Here is an 18,166-nt window from a genome sequence, read left to right on the forward strand (position 1 = left end):
GCAAAGGCTTGAGTATATACCGGATGACATTTTTCTTTTCTTTGAGTGCGTCTTAAGCAGAATATTTCTGGCAGTCGGTGTGTGTTTGTCTCGGTGAAGATGGAAAATCACAAATCGATGGAGATTTCGGCCCCGCACTAGTTCGGCCTCAGCCCGAACATGTCTGCCTGAACTCAGTCAACTCACACATTAGACGGGTCCCCCTCCAGTCAATGATGCTATTTGACACAGGCAGTGTGTGCTCTCGGTTCCTGATTCCGACTCGCGGTGGCCCATGCAAAACCTAACGTTGGCCAGTTCATCCTCCTCACTGGTTCCTCGCGCCTGAACCTGCGACAGCCGCGGGGTGGAGACTTCGCCCAATGATGGCTCTCATGGGCTGGGCCAACACGGATGCTCGCTGAGCTTGGCTCTGTCGGCCTTGCGCACATGGTTCCTCGGGCTTTTTTCTTGCGCTAGTCTCTTTCATGGAGGGAGGATTATCCATCCTACTGGTCTTGGATTATACCCCCGGTGGGCTGGTGTCGGCGTAGTGCCGCACGATCTTAGGTTTCCGCATCTTCAAGATGTTGGACGGACCTCTCAGATGCATCCTGAGGGCAGGATCGGATATACGTGATGACATTATCCTTCATTTCGTACTGTCACACGTCAACCCCGATTGGCAGCTAAATTAGCGGGCCGTTGGTGATGACCGACTATCATCGCTGATTTGCTCGGACCCCTCAAGTCACTCAGCCCACCGTTCACAAGTAGTATCCAACCAACGATGCCTTGGAACATCTCCTGCAAATTGGGGCCGCTCACAATCCTTCACACCTGCTGTTCCTGAGAGGGGCTGAAGAGATGCCATACCGCCAGCTCGTATAAAGAGTGCGAGTGCGCTGCTCCAAAATGTCTCTATCCAAGCAGAGCATTTTCACAGTATCAAGTCGGTTTCGACAGTCCTTCCTTTTTTTTTTTTCACTTTTTTCACAGTTTATTCAGAAGCTATTGACTAGCTTCATCACACTCCTTCAATAACATACACTCCTTGCAGAGCACACAATCATTAGCATTTGTCCTACTCATCAACCAATTTTTTACAATACCTTTCTACCAAGATGCGTTTCACTCAGTTCTTCAACGTAAGCAGCCATCCTGCACATATCCGGCTCTCAGCAACAGAGTACTAACATCCGTCCTACAGTACCTTGCTGTCGGCTCCCTTGCCGGCATCGCCGCCGCCGCTCCGTTGGGAACTCGGACCCTGGAGGTCGAGGAGGGAGAGCAGTTGGCCTCCCGTTCCACCAACGCAGTGGTGAGCGTCAGCGCATTGGCTGTCACTAGCGTCAACGACAGTGTTGGCAAGAGCTCCGGCTCAAACTCTTACACCAAGTACACCGGCGATGGTTCGACGGCTGATGGATGGCCCGCCAAGTCCGACTGGCTTTCCTTCGATGCGATGTATGCTTGAGACCCCCCTTTCGGGCTTACTCCCAAAGCACCCGTTATGCTAACCCATCACTACTATAGGTGGGAGGCCAACAAGGATGCTGTCATTGCCAAGTCCTGCAGCAACAATGGCTGGGGCAAGGACAACTCGGCGACCGAGACCGCAAACATCAAGAGTGCCATTGAGAAGGTCGCCAAGGAGTCCAAGGTCGACCATCGCTTCATTCTGGCCGTGGTTCTGCAGGAATCCAAGGGCTGTGTCCGGGTCCCGACTACGGCCAACGGTGTAAACAACCCTGGTCTCATGCAGAGTTACCAGGGTACCGGTACTTGCTATGGAAAGAGCACCTGCTCCGACTCGGAGATCGTCCAGATGATCCGCGATGGAGGTACGTTATAATCCTTGTCAATATCCTTGAGGGATTTGCAGTTTCTAACATCAATCTCCCTACTTCAGCTATTGGAACTTCCTCCAGTGGTGGTTATGGCCTCGCTTCTTACCTGGACTTGGCCGATCGGACTGGTGTTGCGGCCTACTACCGTGCCGCCAGACTTTACAACTCCGGTGTAAACTCCCTTAAGTCGACCACCAACCTTGATCTTGCCTCTGGTGCCACTTCTTGCTACGCCTCTGATATCGCCAACCGTCTCACTGGCTGGACGACGGCGACCTCTAAGTGCTCTAGCTGGTAGGCTGCTTCGTTCCCACATAGTAGTGGGATTGCAGATATATCCTCCCAGCGTTGGCATGAACATGCCTTGAACACTTGGATATGGCGATTATTTCCGTTCATTCTTTTCTTCTATACGATAGGGGTGGCACAAACCTGCTCAGGGAGCAGTTGTCCCCTCATCGCGATTTTGCCTAGCTTTTTTTGTTCGTTCCCGTGATATCATTCTGTCTTTGTATTTCAATTGGTTTTTTACCTTCAATTCGAAGCATTGCTCGCTCTAGATAGATACCCGTCACCTGCAAAGCAGGTGACTAGATGTCATCTCAACAGCTAAATCTACTTACTGAAACGGGTAAAAGAACATTCCACGGACCCGAAAGAACCCGAACGACGACAGCCAGAAGAAGAGTCATGAGTCTGTTGCGGTTCATTTTGTAGGTTAGAGGCAGTGTCATTCCTATTTGTGATTGATAACAATTCCCCGTCTAAGAGCATCTCATATCAGCGATCCACTTTCCTCGGGTCGGCAGTCGCCGGCCGCCGAGCAAACCACAACAACTTCATACTTCAGTTACTGTCGAACTTGGCACTTTTACCATGTGCATGGTTGCGTTTTCTGCTCTTTCGACATTATGATACCTGGGATGGAGAAGAGTGGCTGTCGCGAGAAGCCAGCGCACGGCATCGCACCTGTGGCCCGCTTCCCTCAGAGCCGTGGCGATGGCTATCAAAGTACTACCCAGCCAGGTACAGACCTGTCGGACTGGAAGTGCTTGGCGGACGTCACTATGTGGAAGTGCACCTTACTAGAATGTGTTGGTAAGATTGGTGACCCCAATAATGATGTGATTACGGTTGTATGGAGCGCTAAACCAAGAGATACAGCCAGCATGATGTACACGTTCATGTTGACATGGGTGACGATTGCACCAGCATACAAAGATCGAGACGATACCGGTAATCTTTCCTACTACACCATGAACTACTACGACTGGGTCCGCTACTTACCTGCGAGTATCGTCAATGTGTGCCTCTTCCCTTTGATCATCTTCACTTTTGCGCGCTCGACTGGCGGCTATATCAATCCGACTGTTACGTTGGCTGCGTACTTTCTTCGCCGAGTGTCCTTATCGCGGGCCGCTATGTACATTGCTGGACAAGTTGTTGGAAGTGCCTTGGCAGTGTGGGCTGTGCAAGAAGCATATGGTAGCACAGAGTTTGATATGGGGTGTATCATCAGTCCTGGAGGGGTTTCGATACGCGATGCATGTGTTGCTGATATGATCGGCAGTTTTACTATAGTAGTGGCAGTCATGTACATTGCTGCTGGTCGCAAAACCAGAGGGTTATTTGGAGATGCGATGTCGCCTTGGATGGTGGGCATTGCCGTGGAGGCTGGGTTCTGGGTACCTAGACTCATATGGCAGGGATATCCCCGTGCAAGTATACCATTGTGGCCTACGTTGTGGGACGCTATGATCAATGGCAGCTGTTAACAAATAGACTTGAATGAAACCCGTCTGATATTAACAAAGGTTCTTATTTGGGAGTGGTAATAGCATCGCTGCAGTCTACGGGGCTGGTTCACTATCTTCAAAGTTTTAGGAGCGTTGCGATCAATTTTGACTGGAATGGATAGATCCAGCATCATGAAAAATAGCAAACATGGTCTATACTAGTAGTATTTGGGAGAAAAAAGAAATGAATAATAAGAATATCCATCACACATGGCGCTTAGAGATAAGATCACATGTGGCGCGATCGGGCGAATTCGGAATGCGAAAGACAAGAGCACAGGATTGGGCCGGCAAAAGAAAGAAAACAAAAAGGAAATCTCCCCGACTGGGAGTCGAACCCAGGTCTCCCGCGCTTGTTCCCGAAAGGGATTGACAAGCGGAAATCATGACCGTTAGACCATCGAGGATTGGAGATATTATCTGTTTCTATTTTTTGCTACATAAGCTACCATTAAAGCACTACATCATTAGCTGTAAATCAAGCTGCTGCTCAAGATATCCCAAAAACCACATGTCTCGAGTATTATTTGACATTTATAGACTTTTTGGAGGCCATTACTGACTGTGGTCTGGTATTTCCGCTGCAATTTGCACATTTGGTTCGTTTTGCTTTTCGTTCGGGATGTGCCATGGAGATATATATAGTTACAACCAATCATGGTAGGTTGAAGTATACTACAACAGACTGCAACTACTACTAAGTCATTATATTTAGGCCATTCACCATGTCATCCCGCACAGAGAACATCAGTGACATTGAGTCATACTACTATTTAGCCGGGCGCAATACATACTAGGTAAGTCGCTGCGCTTGCTCGCTGCAATGACAGCGTTTGCGACATGTGGGTCGACACTGGGCCTTAACGACAGCAGTATATCAACCATAGGAGTGGTGTATGTACGAGGGTCATGACTTGTGCTTTTTATAATTTCGAAACGTATTGCGATGCTTCGATTATCAAGTCTAGTGGTTACCTTATACCCGGGAATTACTATCAAAGGAGCGAAAGAGAGAATTCAAGCCTTCAAATAATGTATAGTATTACTAGGATACAATATCAGAAAGGAGCGAAAACCCAGCAAGCAACAACTGAGAATGCACACCTCGACTATTAGACACTAATCCCGCAGCATTCTGGCTCAGATAGAATGAAAAAGGAATAAAGACAACAGAGCAAAAACATCACACGCTATGGAGCAATTTCGAAACCCATCATCAAGTCGTTATTCGTCGCACCACCAATCAATTTTTACTCGATGGTAATCTTCTTCGAAGAAGGAGCAGCCGCCTTAGGCACGAAGATGGACAGGATGCCATTCTTCAAGGAAGCCTTGACAGCATCCTGGTCGACGCGAGTAGGGAAGGAGAAGGTGCGGTGGAACTCGCCAACGGAGCGCTCGCTGACCCAGTAGTGGTGCTTGGCCTTAGACTTGTTCTTGGAGACTTGCTTATCGCCCGAGGGGACCACAGCGCTGCCCTCGCCCTGGTTATTGTTGTTGGCGTTCTCCGGGGCAGGGGTGTTCTGGGCCTCGTCATTGTCCGAGGAGTGGTATTCGCGCTCGGTGCGACCCTTGATCACGAGAGTCTGAGGGTCGGAGAACTCAATGTCGACGTCCTTCTGGGCGATGCCGGGCAGCTCACCATCGAGGTGGTAGCCATCCGAGGTCTCGCGGACGTCGAAGCGAGGCGCAAAGGTGCGAGCAGAAGTCACCGAGGAGCCTTGGCCGGAGCGGTGGAGATCATAGTCGTCCAGCAGGCGGAAGAGAGGAGCGAAGTCGCCAGCAGTAGGGATGGTTCGGAAGAGAGACATTGTGGTAGGTAGATTTGTTATGATAGTGGTAGTGTTAGATGTAGTAGACGTTGGTTGCGATTGGTAGAGTGGTTGCGAGAGTTGTATTCGTAGTTGTAGTAGATGCTTGATGTCTGTTGTGATGATGAGGATCGACTGGAAGAGACTTCGAAGGGCCTTATATAGCTTTGGGACCCCATGATGGCGACTGGTAGAGGAGGTACCAGCTCGTAGGGGTAGCTGCTGGAGGAAGCTGGAAGCTCCGTGAACGATCGTTGGCACCAGTGGCCCAGGATGGTTAGTGCCCGCCAGAGACAGCGGGAAGGCCCCAGGCACCCCCGGACGCTTCTGGCGGGTTCGACGCGTGATCACGTGATAGCCACCTTGTTTGCCACCCGCCACAAGGGAGGGAGGATAGACTCTGGATTCATTCCAACCAACTACACTGTGTGCTGCTGCTGGTCATCGCCCAGGAGCAGCTGTCATGCCAACTCATTCCCCGCTCCTTTCCAGATTATTCCACTGGCGTGCATCCCTTCTGTGGTACAAACTACGAACCACAAACTACACGGTGCCACTGCAAGCTGTCGTCGGTCGCTTTCGTCATGGTGAAGCAATCATCCCTTTCAATTGTGCTAACTTACGTTTGTCTCGCATATTCGCCCAGATTCGACGGATATCTGGAGCTCGATGTCAATGAACAGGAAGTTTCGATGGTCGGAATCGCCACCTGAGTCTCAATTGAACTCCACGCAAATGATGGCGTGCCGGCCCGCTGGTTGACCATGTATGGCCACAAGCTGCAAAGGGCCGTAATGGAACACCATATCATCAGCCATACTGTGGTGATGATAGACGAAACCTGAGCTTAGGGCCACACAGCAGCGCTGGCTGTTTCCGTGAAAGGGCTGGCTTCCTGGCACGGTCTAGAGGCCCTTCCAGTGCAACAGAAGGCGAAGTAGGTGGTCAGTGGAATGCCATGGGGTAGTGCAGATAGGAGGGTCAAGGATTCCGCGGGGTAGTCGCATCCTCCTTCTCAGCAAGCAATTTGCGGCCATGCGAGCCGTGAGTAGAGCGAAGGGCAAAGTCTAGACTCCAGGGACTCTGCTTATGTCCCAACCAATGAGCAGGGCTAGCCGGGTTATAGGAGACGATGTAGAGCTGTAGCTACTGGACGGCAAATGGCACCGGAATGGTTACCTATGACGAAGGAAATAAGCAATACTACAATGTAGTACAGACATGTGAAAAATGTGGGTAGCATATATGAGGGGTTAAAGATCTTCTTGAACAAACCTTCAACACACAAAATATCCATTTCAGAACAAACACCACTATACTAGGAACCAGTCGCTGTTATATTAACATGCCTTCCAACCAGATGAGCAAGTCGGATGCTTCCCGCATCCAATCCACCCAAGTTAGCTGGTGCTGTATGTTGGCATAGATTGCAAGCTCACAAAGCTACAGGCCCAAGGTGGAAAAGATATGAGCTCTGGTGGCTTTGCTGCTCGAGCTCAAGGAGCTGCCGATCGCAATGCCAACGCTGCAGCATCCAGCACCCGTTCCTCTCAGGGCCCGTCAGCGGGAACCCACCAAAGTGGCCAGCAGTCCACGCCCGGAAAGAGATGAGCTCAGGAAGTAGCACGAGATGGCACAGTTTCTTATGGCCATGATATCAATATGGAACTTTTTGATTGGGTTCTGTCTTAAGCACACATGAATACGAAGCTGGTTATGCCTCGTTCGACAGTTGTTGCGGGGTGCTTTCTGCGAGGGTGTTCTTGACGCATTAGCTACCAGAGATCTGCATATGGAAGCTTGAGATTTTCAGAGAATTTACACTTTGAACAAACTGGCATTCGTGTGGCAGCCCTTTCCCTGGGTTAAGAAGAGAAGCCTGTAGCCATAATGCTGGTGCTAGGTAGGAGGCAACACAAGGAGTTGTGCGTTCACAGTGATGCATTTTGCATAGTAGGTGACGTAGATCTATCAAAATATCGTGATGTATTAAGCAATAATTGATATGGTCATGATAGAACAGGACCGTAAATGGCAATTCGCTGGGGACGTGTCGGCCAAACATGGGTCATTCGTGTACACAAAATGGGAAATTATATCATCGCCCTAAATTGACGCCATTTGACATGCTGAGCATAATCATGTTACACCCAAGCTCCGTATATGGCCACTGGCTTTAGTGCCCATATGGATGGGAGGTGGATACATTGTGCAGATCTTCAGGAGAGGCTTCTTCATGCGCAAGAGTCACATCTGTCGTAATCATAATGCCCATGTTTCGTTCAGAGTCGCCCGCGTAGCCCTGTTGTGGTGCCGGCAGGGAATCCATAATATGTTCCTGGCTCTCTCCTGATGAATTTTGCCGTTTCTTTGACCAGCCCATAGACGGGAGCTCGTACGGCCGAGGCTCACAGGTGCTGACCATTGTAGCATCTCGACCCCCACTCTTGGAGTTGAAAAAGGTCGTTCGGCTTCGGTCCTTTTTGTCGTATCCGCGGGAAGAACTGTAGGATGCAAACCAGGAAAAGCGAGAGAGGAGAGGCTTGATCCCCGGGGCGCAGACAATGATGGCTGAGACAAAGGCCTGCCGTGATGCCCAACCCAAAGCTGTAGCGAGAGTCGAAAGGTCTTTGACGGAGTAGTATGCGCGAAGAGCGGCAGCGATCATGACGAAGATGCCGGAGGAAAACAGACCCGTGAGGATCCACTTCTGAGACGTCGGGATTTTGGCAACGATAATCAGTGGAATTGGGACGCACATGATACAAAGATCGGTTCTGGTGCAATAGGTGAGCAAGCAGAGATGACCGTGGGGGAATGCCGCACTTACAAGATGCTTAAGACTTCGATGACGATATAGTTTAACGGGCGCACAGTGCAGTTATCTTGGTTTGTGTTAGTCGAGGAGGACAACCTGCAAGGCATTATAACTCACTCCCTGCATATGGCTTGACCTGCCAATTTTTCTCGATCGGCCTGCACATAAGAAGGTCGAAGAGCAGTGAGGTGACAAATGTGCACATTGTGAAGGCGCCCACAGCCAAGGCTAGTCGGTGTTGCGAAAGACCGATCCTATATTCTGTCAGACTTATGCCTATCCCTATCCCGAAGCAATGGGGCTAAGCTTGATGCTTACGTGAGTCTGTTGTAGAGAAACACAAGCACTCCCTTGAAAGACCACACCATGAGAATGTACGAAAGCCAGGCAAGAAACGCATAGATTGAGCCTTTGGTTAACGATGGGACCTGATCATCCGGCACCTCAGCGGCAGTGGTGGCATTGAGGCCTATATTGCTGCCATAGACAGCTAAGCATGGAGTATTAATGAACCAGTGTCAACCAATGAAGGTACGAATCAAATAAGCTTACCGGTGCACAGATATAAGAATACAACAAGGAGAGTCCAGAAAAGCTGATGCTAATTAGCCCGCCTTTCGCCGCAAAAGGCATACTGGTCTCTGGAAACCTACCGTTCCAAGCACCAGGCACACATCGTCCCAGCGGAACATTCCACGGTCCACGGAGAAGCGCGTGTACAATCGAACTGCAATGACAACCAGTCCTATTGCCCATTCGCTGAACATCTCTGCGGTAAGATTGTAGCCCATTTTTCGACAAAAGATCACCACATGCAATGGGACTTGTGTGTATTGACTGAAAGTCGAAAAAGACCCACGGACAGAAATAACGGTCGGGGTTACGGAGACAGTGTTGTATCAAAGAGTCGCGACATGGCTGAAGCCCTTACCACACGGCCAGGAAAGGGGAAAAGCAGTCAAGGGAAGGATATGGCGACAATGACCAACGCTCTGCACTTTACATCCAGTGACACAAACATAGCAGACTATCGGTTACCCAGCAAGGCAAATGAAAGCCCGCTCATGATTCCTCTGACTAGAAGCTGGTGTGGAGAGGGAATCCAACACACGCTAAAGCAAAGGATTTGGCACTAGCCTTCCATTGCCAAACAAAGAGGCTATCCACGCCCATCTGCGGCCGATTCTCGTCAATGGATCCGGTTTCGGAAAGCCGCAGATCGCTCTCTCCCTCTCTCGCTGCTGCAGGAAGATTGCGATTCATACATGGCAGGACCCAACTAGTAAATCTTCAACCATGGATGAAGTCGAAATAAGCCTAACTCAAATGGCCACCGGTCGGAGCCAGCCAAACCTTGTAGGTACTCACGCCTCATCGGACAGGATGAGGGACGTGCCTTGCCATGGGGAGGACTGTGGCAGGCGTCAGGACAGCACCAAGATTGAGGTCAGCATGGACCACTAAATGTTTCCAAATTCTTGGACGGATCTAGAAAACCTGAGTAGTGGGCAGGAGCACCGTACGCTCTTTGCGTCGAGGGGGTTACAAAGCTGAGGCCGACTGTGGACCCAAAGCTTACGTATTGAAACCAAGCTGCAGGAACATAGAAAGACCAGATGTTTGAGCCAGTTGGCAGGCGGCTCACAACGTGGGCTTGCCCACTCGTTCCGCCTCCAACAAAGAAGCATATTAACATAAGGTTCCGTGGTCTGAGCCCTCCGCTGGATATAGTTTTTCCTTCTTAGTGACAGATAAGATTGGGGCGTTGAATCCGTCACCCCCAACACGGCATCGCTGCCTGCGATCGACGTTTAATTTACCAATCGGAATCATAGTCCGGGACATTCTCCACAGGAATTTAAGGCTCCAGTATCAATTGTCGTCCCGTGTGAGGAGCGGGATCCGCACAGCGGCTGACCCATATCGGACTTGGCCCTGAAGAGGAAAAAAAAATGAGAACCACGAGAGCCGCGGAAACATCTCTCCCCGGCGGACCGTCAAATGTTGCCCACCACAGTCGATGCATGGACCAGATTACTACTGAACGAGGGCGGTTGAATGTGAGAGAGGCTGAGACGTCAAGGAACTGACGTGAAGATGGACTGAAAAAGGACAGATCTACTGTATACTATGGAAGATGAGCCAGGTCCCTCAGGTGCTTTTTAATTAGTTAACTATCGACACTGTATCGTAGGCAGCGAAGGATTGGCACTAAGACCGTAGTCTCTCTTTTTATATTTCGAATATTCTCCACTAAACAGATTATTGGATATAGTTATTTTGTATTATGTTATTTTTTTCTGCCCCCTTCCTTTCAAGTGCTCTCTTCGCGGACCCCTGGATAAGCTGTATTCCACGTACATCCCAATGTCGTATTTCATCATCCTCGTATCAAGATTGAGTTAAAGTTAACCAGTAAAGGATACGACTGCACGACTATCTGGTAGGAGTGTAGATCATAACCTTGTCGACGAATCTTCTCTTCCACCGCGAAGCTCAGAACGCCAGGAGGTGCTGCGCAAAGATGCGGAATTGCGGGTGGTGGAGCCGATTTGGGGCAGCAAACGAGGGAAGACCAGTGACGAGGCAATGCTCTATACCAGGTACGAGACATCAGAGACATAGCGATACATCTTCTTGGCGCGGCATTGTGATCCCCACTGCTGTCTGTTAAACGGTCGAGACGTATTCCTTCTTAAACGGTGTTGGTACTTGCTAGTTACGTGATCGACGGAGTGGAAGGAAATGCTTATGATAACAGGCTACAATGATCTTAACCACCTGTCACTATCGTCGGAGCGGGACTCCAAAACTGTTGACAGCCTGACAGAAGGAACCGTCTTAGTGGTGTTCAGCCAGGTCACCTCAGGGCTAGTTCACATTGGCGATGAACGCTACAGGATGCCACCCACCTGCCAGTTGGACATCCTCCCGGACTGGACCTGCCATTCTCACTACTCCCGCTATGTCTGAATCCTTGGACAAGCGCACCCCGCAACAGGGAGGCAAAGGATTATAAAAGGAGGGGTGTCTTGAGCCGTCGATGGCCGTTCTTCCCACATCGTCCTTCGCTATCTCAGAGCACGTTTTCTTGACACGATGAACACAGATTCACTCCAGAGTATTTGGACCAATGTCCAGTCATCGCTAGATGCTTTTCAGGCCGATGGAACTGAATATAACCGGATCGATGCTCTCGAGAAGGCAACCCAGCTGGCGAGAGCGCTGGAGAAACCTCGCGATGCGATTCTGAAATTAGCATATACGGTGAGTCAGTAGGCCCTGAACCGTTGGGTTACTTCATATGGACGCCCATGCTAATGATGAAAAAGCCGACAGCCCTGATGGCTGTGAAGGTGGCTCACGACATGAAGGTGTTCCCTGCTTTGGCCAACGCGACGAGCCCAGTCCCCGTGAGCGAGCTTGCAGCGTTGAAGCCTGCGGATCCCCTCCTAGTCGGTATGTATAAGACCCGTGCCATGCATTGATCAACTAGCTTCTGATGCTGATCGCTCGAACTATACTAGAGCGAATGATGCGTCTCTGCGTGGCATTCGGCTTTGCGGCTGAGCCAGTCCCCGGTAAGTATTTGCCGACTGCAGTGACCAAGGAGATGGTCAACCGAACGTCTGTTGGAGTGGTAGAGTCTTTGTAAGTAGTTATATGGGGAGGAAAAGTCAGTTGTTTCGTACGGTCACTAAGACGCAGGCTTGCATCAGGTTCTGTGAATTCCTTCCCACCATCCAGAAGACCCCAGAATACCTTCAAGTCACCAACTACCGTAACCCCGAAGATCCTCTGTTTGCGCCCCTACAGTACACCAACAACATGAAAGAAGACGGATTCATGTGGCTCTGCCAGAACGCTGAAGCCCTAGCTCGGTTTAACAAGTTTATGGAAGGCCAGCGTGCGGATCGCCCGCACTGGGCGGACTGGTTCCCTGTGCAAGAACGGGTATTGGCCGATGCTGACAGCAACCCCGATCGGGCCATGATTGTGGACATTGGTGGTGGCCGAGGCCATGACCTTCTGGGATTTAAAAAACGGTTCCCCAATGCACCAGGGAAGTTGGTGTTGGAGGATCTGCCGGTGGTGATCGACGAGGTGAGAGGGGCGCAGGACTTGGAAGGGGCCAACATTGTCCCCGTCAAGTACAATTTCTTCACGGAGCAACAGCCCGTCAAAGGTGAGATTCTTCGTCTTTTTTCAGTGTGCTTGAAAACGACCAGTGACCTGACGAGGGTATGCAGGTGCTCGTGTCTACTACTTCAAGAATGTCATGCACGATTGGTCCGATGAGAAAGCCCGGATCATCCTCAACTATGTCGTGGAAGCGATGGAGCCGGGCTACTCCAAGCTAATCATGGAAGAATACATTGTACCCGACCAGAATGCTTCGGCGATTCACGGCATGACAGACGTTGCGGTGATGGTGTTTTGCTCGGGACTGGAACGGACGACGCAGCAGTGGACGCGGCTGCTGGACTCAGTGGGATTGCGAGTGAATAAATTCTGGACGCGCGCCGGCGATGGACTGGGAGTGGTCGAGGCTGAACGGATCTGACTGAGTCGAGAGTGGAATGCATTGATATTGTGTTTAAATGAAAATTGAGATTGCTGGTCTACATTCAATCACTGTCCCCTCAACAGCATGCACCTTTTACCGGAAGTAGATGTGTTGGATCAAGCATGAAGAGTGTTCAGCGCCAGACATTGTTCTACGGATGCGAGCAAATGGAAGGGTTATTTCAGACCAGCGTGGGATGATCATGGAGCGGGGGTGGAAGAAGGTAATGGTGGAAGATTGCCAGTTCAGCAAATCAGGCATCATGCCCACTGCAAGCTCTGCACTTAGTGTGATTGTATGCAGGAGATGCATACTAAGTACACTGCCACGCCATCAGGCCTGGCGAGGCTGAGAGATTCGCCGGTCGGACATTTGGGCGCTATCAATTGAGGGCTTTCTCCCACTTTTCCACCACCTGCGCAGGAAAAAACCCCTCTCGAGACTGATTCACCAACACCTGGGCATAGAAACGCTTGTTCTGTTCAATCAAGCTGTGGGAAGAGCCCGTCATAGCTCTACATCTCCTCGCATGGAGCATCAACAACCGCATTTCCTGCAAAACCCCCCGAAGCGGAGAAAACTCGACCTGGGAGAGAGTCTCAGGCCACTCTCCCACGATGACTACACCATCGGCTGGGTGTGTGCTCTTGCCATTGAGGCAGCGGCAGCAATGGCCATGCTGGATCAAATCCATCCAGCCTTGCCCACTCACGCGCGAGACAGCAATTCGTATACCCTCGGGTCCATCGGCCGTCATAATATCGTGATCGCTTGTCTCCCCGCCGGCATCTATGGCACCACGTCAGCAGCCACTGTCGCCAGCAATATGTTCATCAGTTTTGGATCGATTCATCATCTAGTTATGGTCGGGATCGGGGGAGGGGTGCCGTCTGCATCGGTGGATATCTGGCTTGGGGATGTCGTGGTGAGCATTCCCACTCCCTGCTGCGAGGGCGTGGTGCAATACGACTATGGTAAGGCCATCAGAAAAGGGCACTTTGAGCGCACAGGCACTTTGAATAAGCCGTCCACTGCCCTTCTGACAGCAGTCAATAACGTTCGGGCGGCGGACCTCCGCAATGGCAGCCAGATACCCGTCCTGATATCGGAGATGTTGGCGCGTAATCCGCAGATGGTGGAGACGTTCACGTCTCCCGGCTCTCAGAGAGACCTTCTTTTTGCTTCAGATTACGAACATGACCCAGCTGAACCGACCTGCGAGTTTTGCGACCGTGAAAAACTGCTTATCCGGTCGACACGCAGCTCTGATCGGCCGGTTGTTCACTACGGCCTGATCGCATCCGGAAACCAAGTGATAAAGCATGCACAAACCCGCGATTTGCTTGCAGCGGAGCTCAATGGCATATTATGTTTCGAAATGGAAGCGGCTGGGCTGATGGACAACTTTCCATGTCTTGTCATCAGAGGTGTTTCGGACTACTCAGACTCGCATAAAAACAAGGACTGGCAGGGTTAAGCAGCTGCAACCGCGGCTGCATATGCAAAGCAGCTGCTTGCTACGATCGGTGCCTGCAGCCCTGGGCCTATCTTTGATCCTGCTGTTCCCGGAGCAATAACGGCTGCCCAGCATCGCGCATCAATGATGGATGCTCTACGACCTGATCAACACGAGAGTCGGCAAGCTACGATAAAGCCCGCGCATGCTAAACCTTGCAGGTGGCTTCTTGAGAAGCAGGAATACGTGAACTGGCTGGACAGCGATCGCTTCCCCGAGCACCGTGGCTTTCTCTGGATCAAGGGAAAGGCAGGGAGTGGCAAATCCACTATGATGAAATTCGCATTTCTACAGGCCGATGCAACAGTGGATGTAAACACCAAGGTCGTCTCATTTTTCTTCAATGCCAGAGGGGAAGATTTGGAAAAATCAACATTGGGGATGTACCGGTCCTTGTTGGCGCAATTGCTGGAGAAGTCCCAGAACTACAGGTACTTCTAGACGAACTCAACTTTGAGCGCTGGGACGAAATGTATCCTTGGTGTTATGAGATACTTCAGTGCATCATCCGCCGGTCAATCTCACAACTTGGCGGTCGTCGCATCATCTGTTTCGTCGATGCCCTTGACGAGTGCGAAGAAGAACAGGTCCGCGGCATGGTTGGTTTCATCCAATCCCTTGGAGAGCATGCGTTATCATCAAAAGTCCACCTTCACGTCTGCTTCTCAAGCCGTCATTACCCCCACATTGCTATCGAGAAGGGGCTGGAACTGATACTGGAGGATCAGGAAGGTCACGCTAACGACATTACCCGATACCTGCAAAGCGAGCTCAAGATTGGGCGCAGTAAGCAAGCCGAAGATATTCGACGCGAGATACAGGCGAAGGCCTCTGGGATTTTCTTGTGGATGGTGCTTGTTGTGCGCATCTTGAACCGCGAATTCCAGCGCGGTCGTTTGCATGCCCTCCGCAAGAGACTTCGTGAGATCCCGGCCAAACTCAGTGATCTTTTCAAAGATATACTGACCAGGGATACTGCGAACATGGAGGATCTCTTACTTAGTATTCAATGGATTCTATTTGCGAGACGACCGCTCAAACGAGAGGAGCTGTACTTTGCCATCCTTTCTGCCGATCCCGACAATTTGACGGAGGCCTGGGACCCTGAAGACGTAACTGAGCAGGATATCGATCGATTCATATTGAGCGCCTCCAAAGGACTCGCCGAGACAACTAGATCAAAGGCAAAGACCGTTCAGTTTATACATGAGTCCGTCCGAGACTTTTTGCTGAAAGAGAATGGATTGCGCGAGCTCTGGCCTGAGCATCAGGAGAACTTCGAGGCTTCCAGTCATGATCAACTGAAGCAGTGTTGCAACAACACCCTCCTTTCCAAAGCTAGCAACCGCATTGCAGAGGAGCAGTATATTGCATCTGCTTTCAGGGATGAGCTAAAAGCCTTACGGGGCTCTGTCTCTCGAAAGGTCCCATTCCTACAATACGCGGTGCACAATGTCCTTCAACACTCCGAAGCCGCAGAGAAAGGTGGCATCCGCCAGGGATGCTTTCTTGGCAACTTCAATTTCTCCCGCTGGAAGCGTTGCAGCAATATATTCGAGAGGTACAAAGCCCGTCGTCATACGGAATCTGCATGTCTTCTTCAAATCCTTGCAAAACATGACCTATCGAATTTGATTCTGGCGATATGCAAAGACGAGCCATGTGGTTATATATCGAGCAAGCGTGACCTTGACTTTCTGGGTTCCTATGCTGTTAGGAATGACCATAGGGATTTTCTCGATTCCATCATCCGAAGCCGGCTGCAAGACGCTTCAGCTTCCTCTACCGCTTGTATCGAAATGGCGCTCCGTTACACCATCCAATTTGATCGAGAAGCTATGTTTGCGAACCTCATGACACACACCCATGTTAACCTCAATCAACTGGATAAAGATGGGAAGCAGTATCTACATTACGTGATCCAGTACGGCCGCGACTCCATGTTCGACAGAATGTTAGCTATGCGCGAGATTGACTTGAATGCACCCGATGTACACGGTGACACGCCTTTGCATTACGCCATTCGATTTAAGCAACAATATATCTTCACCAGACTTATTACAATGGATCAGATAAATTTGAGTGTCCAGAACATGGCTAATCAAACTTTATTACACTGTGCTATGCAATACGGACGGGAGAAGATGTTCGATTTACTGATAATGAGAGACAATGCCGATATCACTGCTCATTTATGCTCCGCCATCGAGCGTAATGACGAGCTTGTGTTCAATCGACTGTTAGCAACACAGCCTCTTCGAGTAACTGCGACAAACAAAGATGGCAAGAAGCCAATGATACTGGCAATCGAACGCTCAAATCCTGCCATGATTAAGTCGCTCTTGGAAATGAGCTGCACGGAGGTAGGTGTTGCTCATCCGCGATTCCCCTTCCAAGAAGCCCCATTCGCGTCTGGCGTTATTCTAATGTTAGTTATTACGTCTTCAGGTACCCCTCTCCAAGCAAGGTTGGAATAGAATGCTTCATTGCGCAGCCCTAAATAGATGGGGTGAGATTGTAGAGCTACTAGTTACCATGGAGGACCTCTTCACTCACTTGAATAGTCCGTGCGCAGAAGCCGTTTTGCTCTACGCCGCATGGAGTGGCCATAAGACCCTTGTGGATAGAATTTTAGCTACAGGGAAGCCTGATCCAAACGCAAAAGCCTTTGATGGGAAGACAGCACTTGCGTACGCTGCATGCGGAGGCTACACAGGCATTGCGATACAACTACTCTCGAAAGAAAATGTTGAACCTGATGTCAAAGATTGGTATGGGATGACACCACTTGCATACGCTGCATCTAGAGGCCACGAAAACATTGTTATCCAGCTACTCTCGACAGAAGGAATCAATGTCGATGCAGCAGATTCACTCGGAATCACGCCACTCATGCACGCTGCCACTAGCGGCCATGCAGGTGTTGTTCACCTACTGCTGTCTACAGGAAAGGCCAAGCCTGACTTTAAAGACATGTTTGGATTTACGCCCTTGTCTGAAGCCGCAGTGAATGGTCACGAAGACGTGGTACGTCGGTTACTTGCAAACCGAAGACCTGATCTTCCCCCAGACGATGTTGGGGGTCGAAAAGCACTTTTGGCGGCAAAGGCTTATCAGCACGATAGGATTGTGAAGATACTGGAGAACTGGTTAACACTTTCCCCTCATTTCGAAAAAAGATCGAATGCACGAATCACGTAAGATATATCTGTTGTTTCTGCTTAAATACATGAAAAAAACCTTATGGGGGCTGAAGGCTGCTTTCCAAACATATTCCTCGCGTTCATCTTGACACAGCAGCGGACATACATTTTGAGAGAAAACTTGGTCACACGGAATTTGAGAACGGAAGTTGTACTGCGCTATGAATAGGAATGGGGAAAGTGGCATACCATGACTTAGCGTTGAACCATATATCGTGATCGCAAGTGGTACGGGACGTCAACTTGGCCGCGCAATGTGAGGTCATAGACTCTGCTCCAGGTAATATTTCCTTAATTGGAATGCCGGTCTAGAGCAACTAGCTTCGTAATATAAGAGAAAACGGCTTTCCTTTTCCCTCTGTAACCACTTGAAGATGCCTACCACTTTTGGTAAGCTTAGCTCCCACGGTTGTGCTACCCCCGGATCGTTCGAGTTGAAGCTTGTAGTTTCATACTGTGAGCAAAAATCGTCGAAGTAACACATTGCACGTCCTCCAAACTCTCATGTTCTTTCATATAGCAGGGACGTATATGGAAGTTATCGACCAAAGAGAGGCTATGATATCATTATTACAGAGTCTTATTCTACAACAATGGATGCAAGTGAATGTAGCCGGTGACTAACA

At 50.1% G+C, this 18,166-nt stretch overlaps 10 protein-coding genes and 1 non-coding gene across 11 annotated transcripts; 7 read left to right on the forward strand and 4 right to left on the reverse strand.

The window, feature by feature from the left end:
- Positions 1-1,103: 1,103 nt before the first annotated feature.
- AKAW2_31577S (uncharacterized protein) lies at positions 1,104-2,127 on the forward strand (the record flags this gene model as incomplete). Its single annotated transcript, XM_041688218.1, has 4 exons — positions 1,104-1,127; positions 1,190-1,446; positions 1,516-1,823; positions 1,892-2,127. 4 exons carry the CDS (start codon positions 1,104-1,106, stop codon positions 2,125-2,127), a joined length of 825 nt encoding a protein of 274 aa, XP_041542024.1.
- A 613-nt stretch (positions 2,128-2,740) lies between these two features.
- AKAW2_31578S (uncharacterized protein) lies at positions 2,741-3,604 on the forward strand (the record flags this gene model as incomplete). Its single annotated transcript, XM_041688219.1, has 2 exons — positions 2,741-2,927; positions 2,994-3,604. The coding sequence occupies 2 exons, from the start codon at positions 2,741-2,743 to the stop codon at positions 3,602-3,604; spliced, it is 798 nt and encodes a 265-aa protein (XP_041542025.1).
- A 338-nt stretch (positions 3,605-3,942) lies between these two features.
- AKAW2_t30027A lies at positions 3,943-4,032 on the reverse strand. The gene has a single exon. It is a non-coding gene; the product is annotated as a tRNA-Asp (tRNA).
- An 843-nt stretch (positions 4,033-4,875) lies between these two features.
- HSP30 (Hsp20/alpha crystallin family protein) lies at positions 4,876-5,436 on the reverse strand (the record flags this gene model as incomplete). Its single annotated transcript, XM_041688220.1, has 1 exon — positions 4,876-5,436. The coding sequence occupies one exon, from the start codon at positions 5,434-5,436 to the stop codon at positions 4,876-4,878; it is 561 nt and encodes a 186-aa protein (XP_041542026.1).
- A 1,345-nt stretch (positions 5,437-6,781) lies between these two features.
- AKAW2_31580S (uncharacterized protein) lies at positions 6,782-7,047 on the forward strand (the record flags this gene model as incomplete). The annotated part of the gene is made up of 2 exons (XM_041688221.1): positions 6,782-6,835; positions 6,886-7,047. The coding sequence occupies 2 exons, from the start codon at positions 6,782-6,784 to the stop codon at positions 7,045-7,047; spliced, it is 216 nt and encodes a 71-aa protein (XP_041542027.1).
- Positions 7,048-7,612: 565 nt separating this feature from the next.
- AKAW2_31581A (uncharacterized protein) lies at positions 7,613-8,459 on the reverse strand (the record flags this gene model as incomplete). The annotated part of the gene is made up of 3 exons (XM_041688222.1): positions 7,613-8,213; positions 8,267-8,321; positions 8,372-8,459. The coding sequence occupies 3 exons, from the start codon at positions 8,457-8,459 to the stop codon at positions 7,613-7,615; spliced, it is 744 nt and encodes a 247-aa protein (XP_041542028.1).
- Positions 8,460-8,568: 109 nt separating this feature from the next.
- AKAW2_31582A (uncharacterized protein) lies at positions 8,569-9,045 on the reverse strand (the record flags this gene model as incomplete). The annotated part of the gene is made up of 3 exons (XM_041688223.1): positions 8,569-8,744; positions 8,807-8,849; positions 8,908-9,045. 3 exons carry the CDS (start codon positions 9,043-9,045, stop codon positions 8,569-8,571), a joined length of 357 nt encoding a protein of 118 aa, XP_041542029.1.
- A 2,308-nt stretch (positions 9,046-11,353) lies between these two features.
- On the forward strand, positions 11,354-12,818 carry AKAW2_31583S (uncharacterized protein; the record flags this gene model as incomplete). Its single annotated transcript, XM_041688225.1, has 5 exons — positions 11,354-11,521; positions 11,587-11,713; positions 11,782-11,905; positions 11,974-12,440; positions 12,505-12,818. 5 exons carry the CDS (start codon positions 11,354-11,356, stop codon positions 12,816-12,818), a joined length of 1,200 nt encoding a protein of 399 aa, XP_041542030.1.
- A 532-nt stretch (positions 12,819-13,350) lies between these two features.
- On the forward strand, positions 13,351-14,298 carry AKAW2_31584S (5'-methylthioadenosine/S-adenosylhomocysteine nucleosidase family protein; the record flags this gene model as incomplete). The annotated part of the gene is made up of 1 exon (XM_041688226.1): positions 13,351-14,298. One exon carries the CDS (start codon positions 13,351-13,353, stop codon positions 14,296-14,298), a length of 948 nt encoding a protein of 315 aa, XP_041542031.1.
- Positions 14,299-14,421: 123 nt separating this feature from the next.
- Positions 14,422-14,778, forward strand: AKAW2_31585S (uncharacterized protein; the record flags this gene model as incomplete). The annotated part of the gene is made up of 1 exon (XM_041688227.1): positions 14,422-14,778. One exon carries the CDS (start codon positions 14,422-14,424, stop codon positions 14,776-14,778), a length of 357 nt encoding a protein of 118 aa, XP_041542032.1.
- A 29-nt stretch (positions 14,779-14,807) lies between these two features.
- Positions 14,808-17,538, forward strand: AKAW2_31586S (ankyrin repeat domain-containing protein; the record flags this gene model as incomplete). The annotated part of the gene is made up of 2 exons (XM_041688228.1): positions 14,808-16,700; positions 16,786-17,538. The coding sequence occupies 2 exons, from the start codon at positions 14,808-14,810 to the stop codon at positions 17,536-17,538; spliced, it is 2,646 nt and encodes an 881-aa protein (XP_041542033.1).
- Between the last annotated feature and the right edge of the window lie 628 nt (positions 17,539-18,166).

This window comes from Aspergillus luchuensis, chromosome 3 (genome assembly GCF_016861625.1).
Source record: "Aspergillus luchuensis IFO 4308 DNA, chromosome 3, nearly complete sequence".
Classification (NCBI taxonomy): Eukaryota; Fungi; Ascomycota; class Eurotiomycetes; order Eurotiales; family Aspergillaceae; genus Aspergillus; species Aspergillus luchuensis.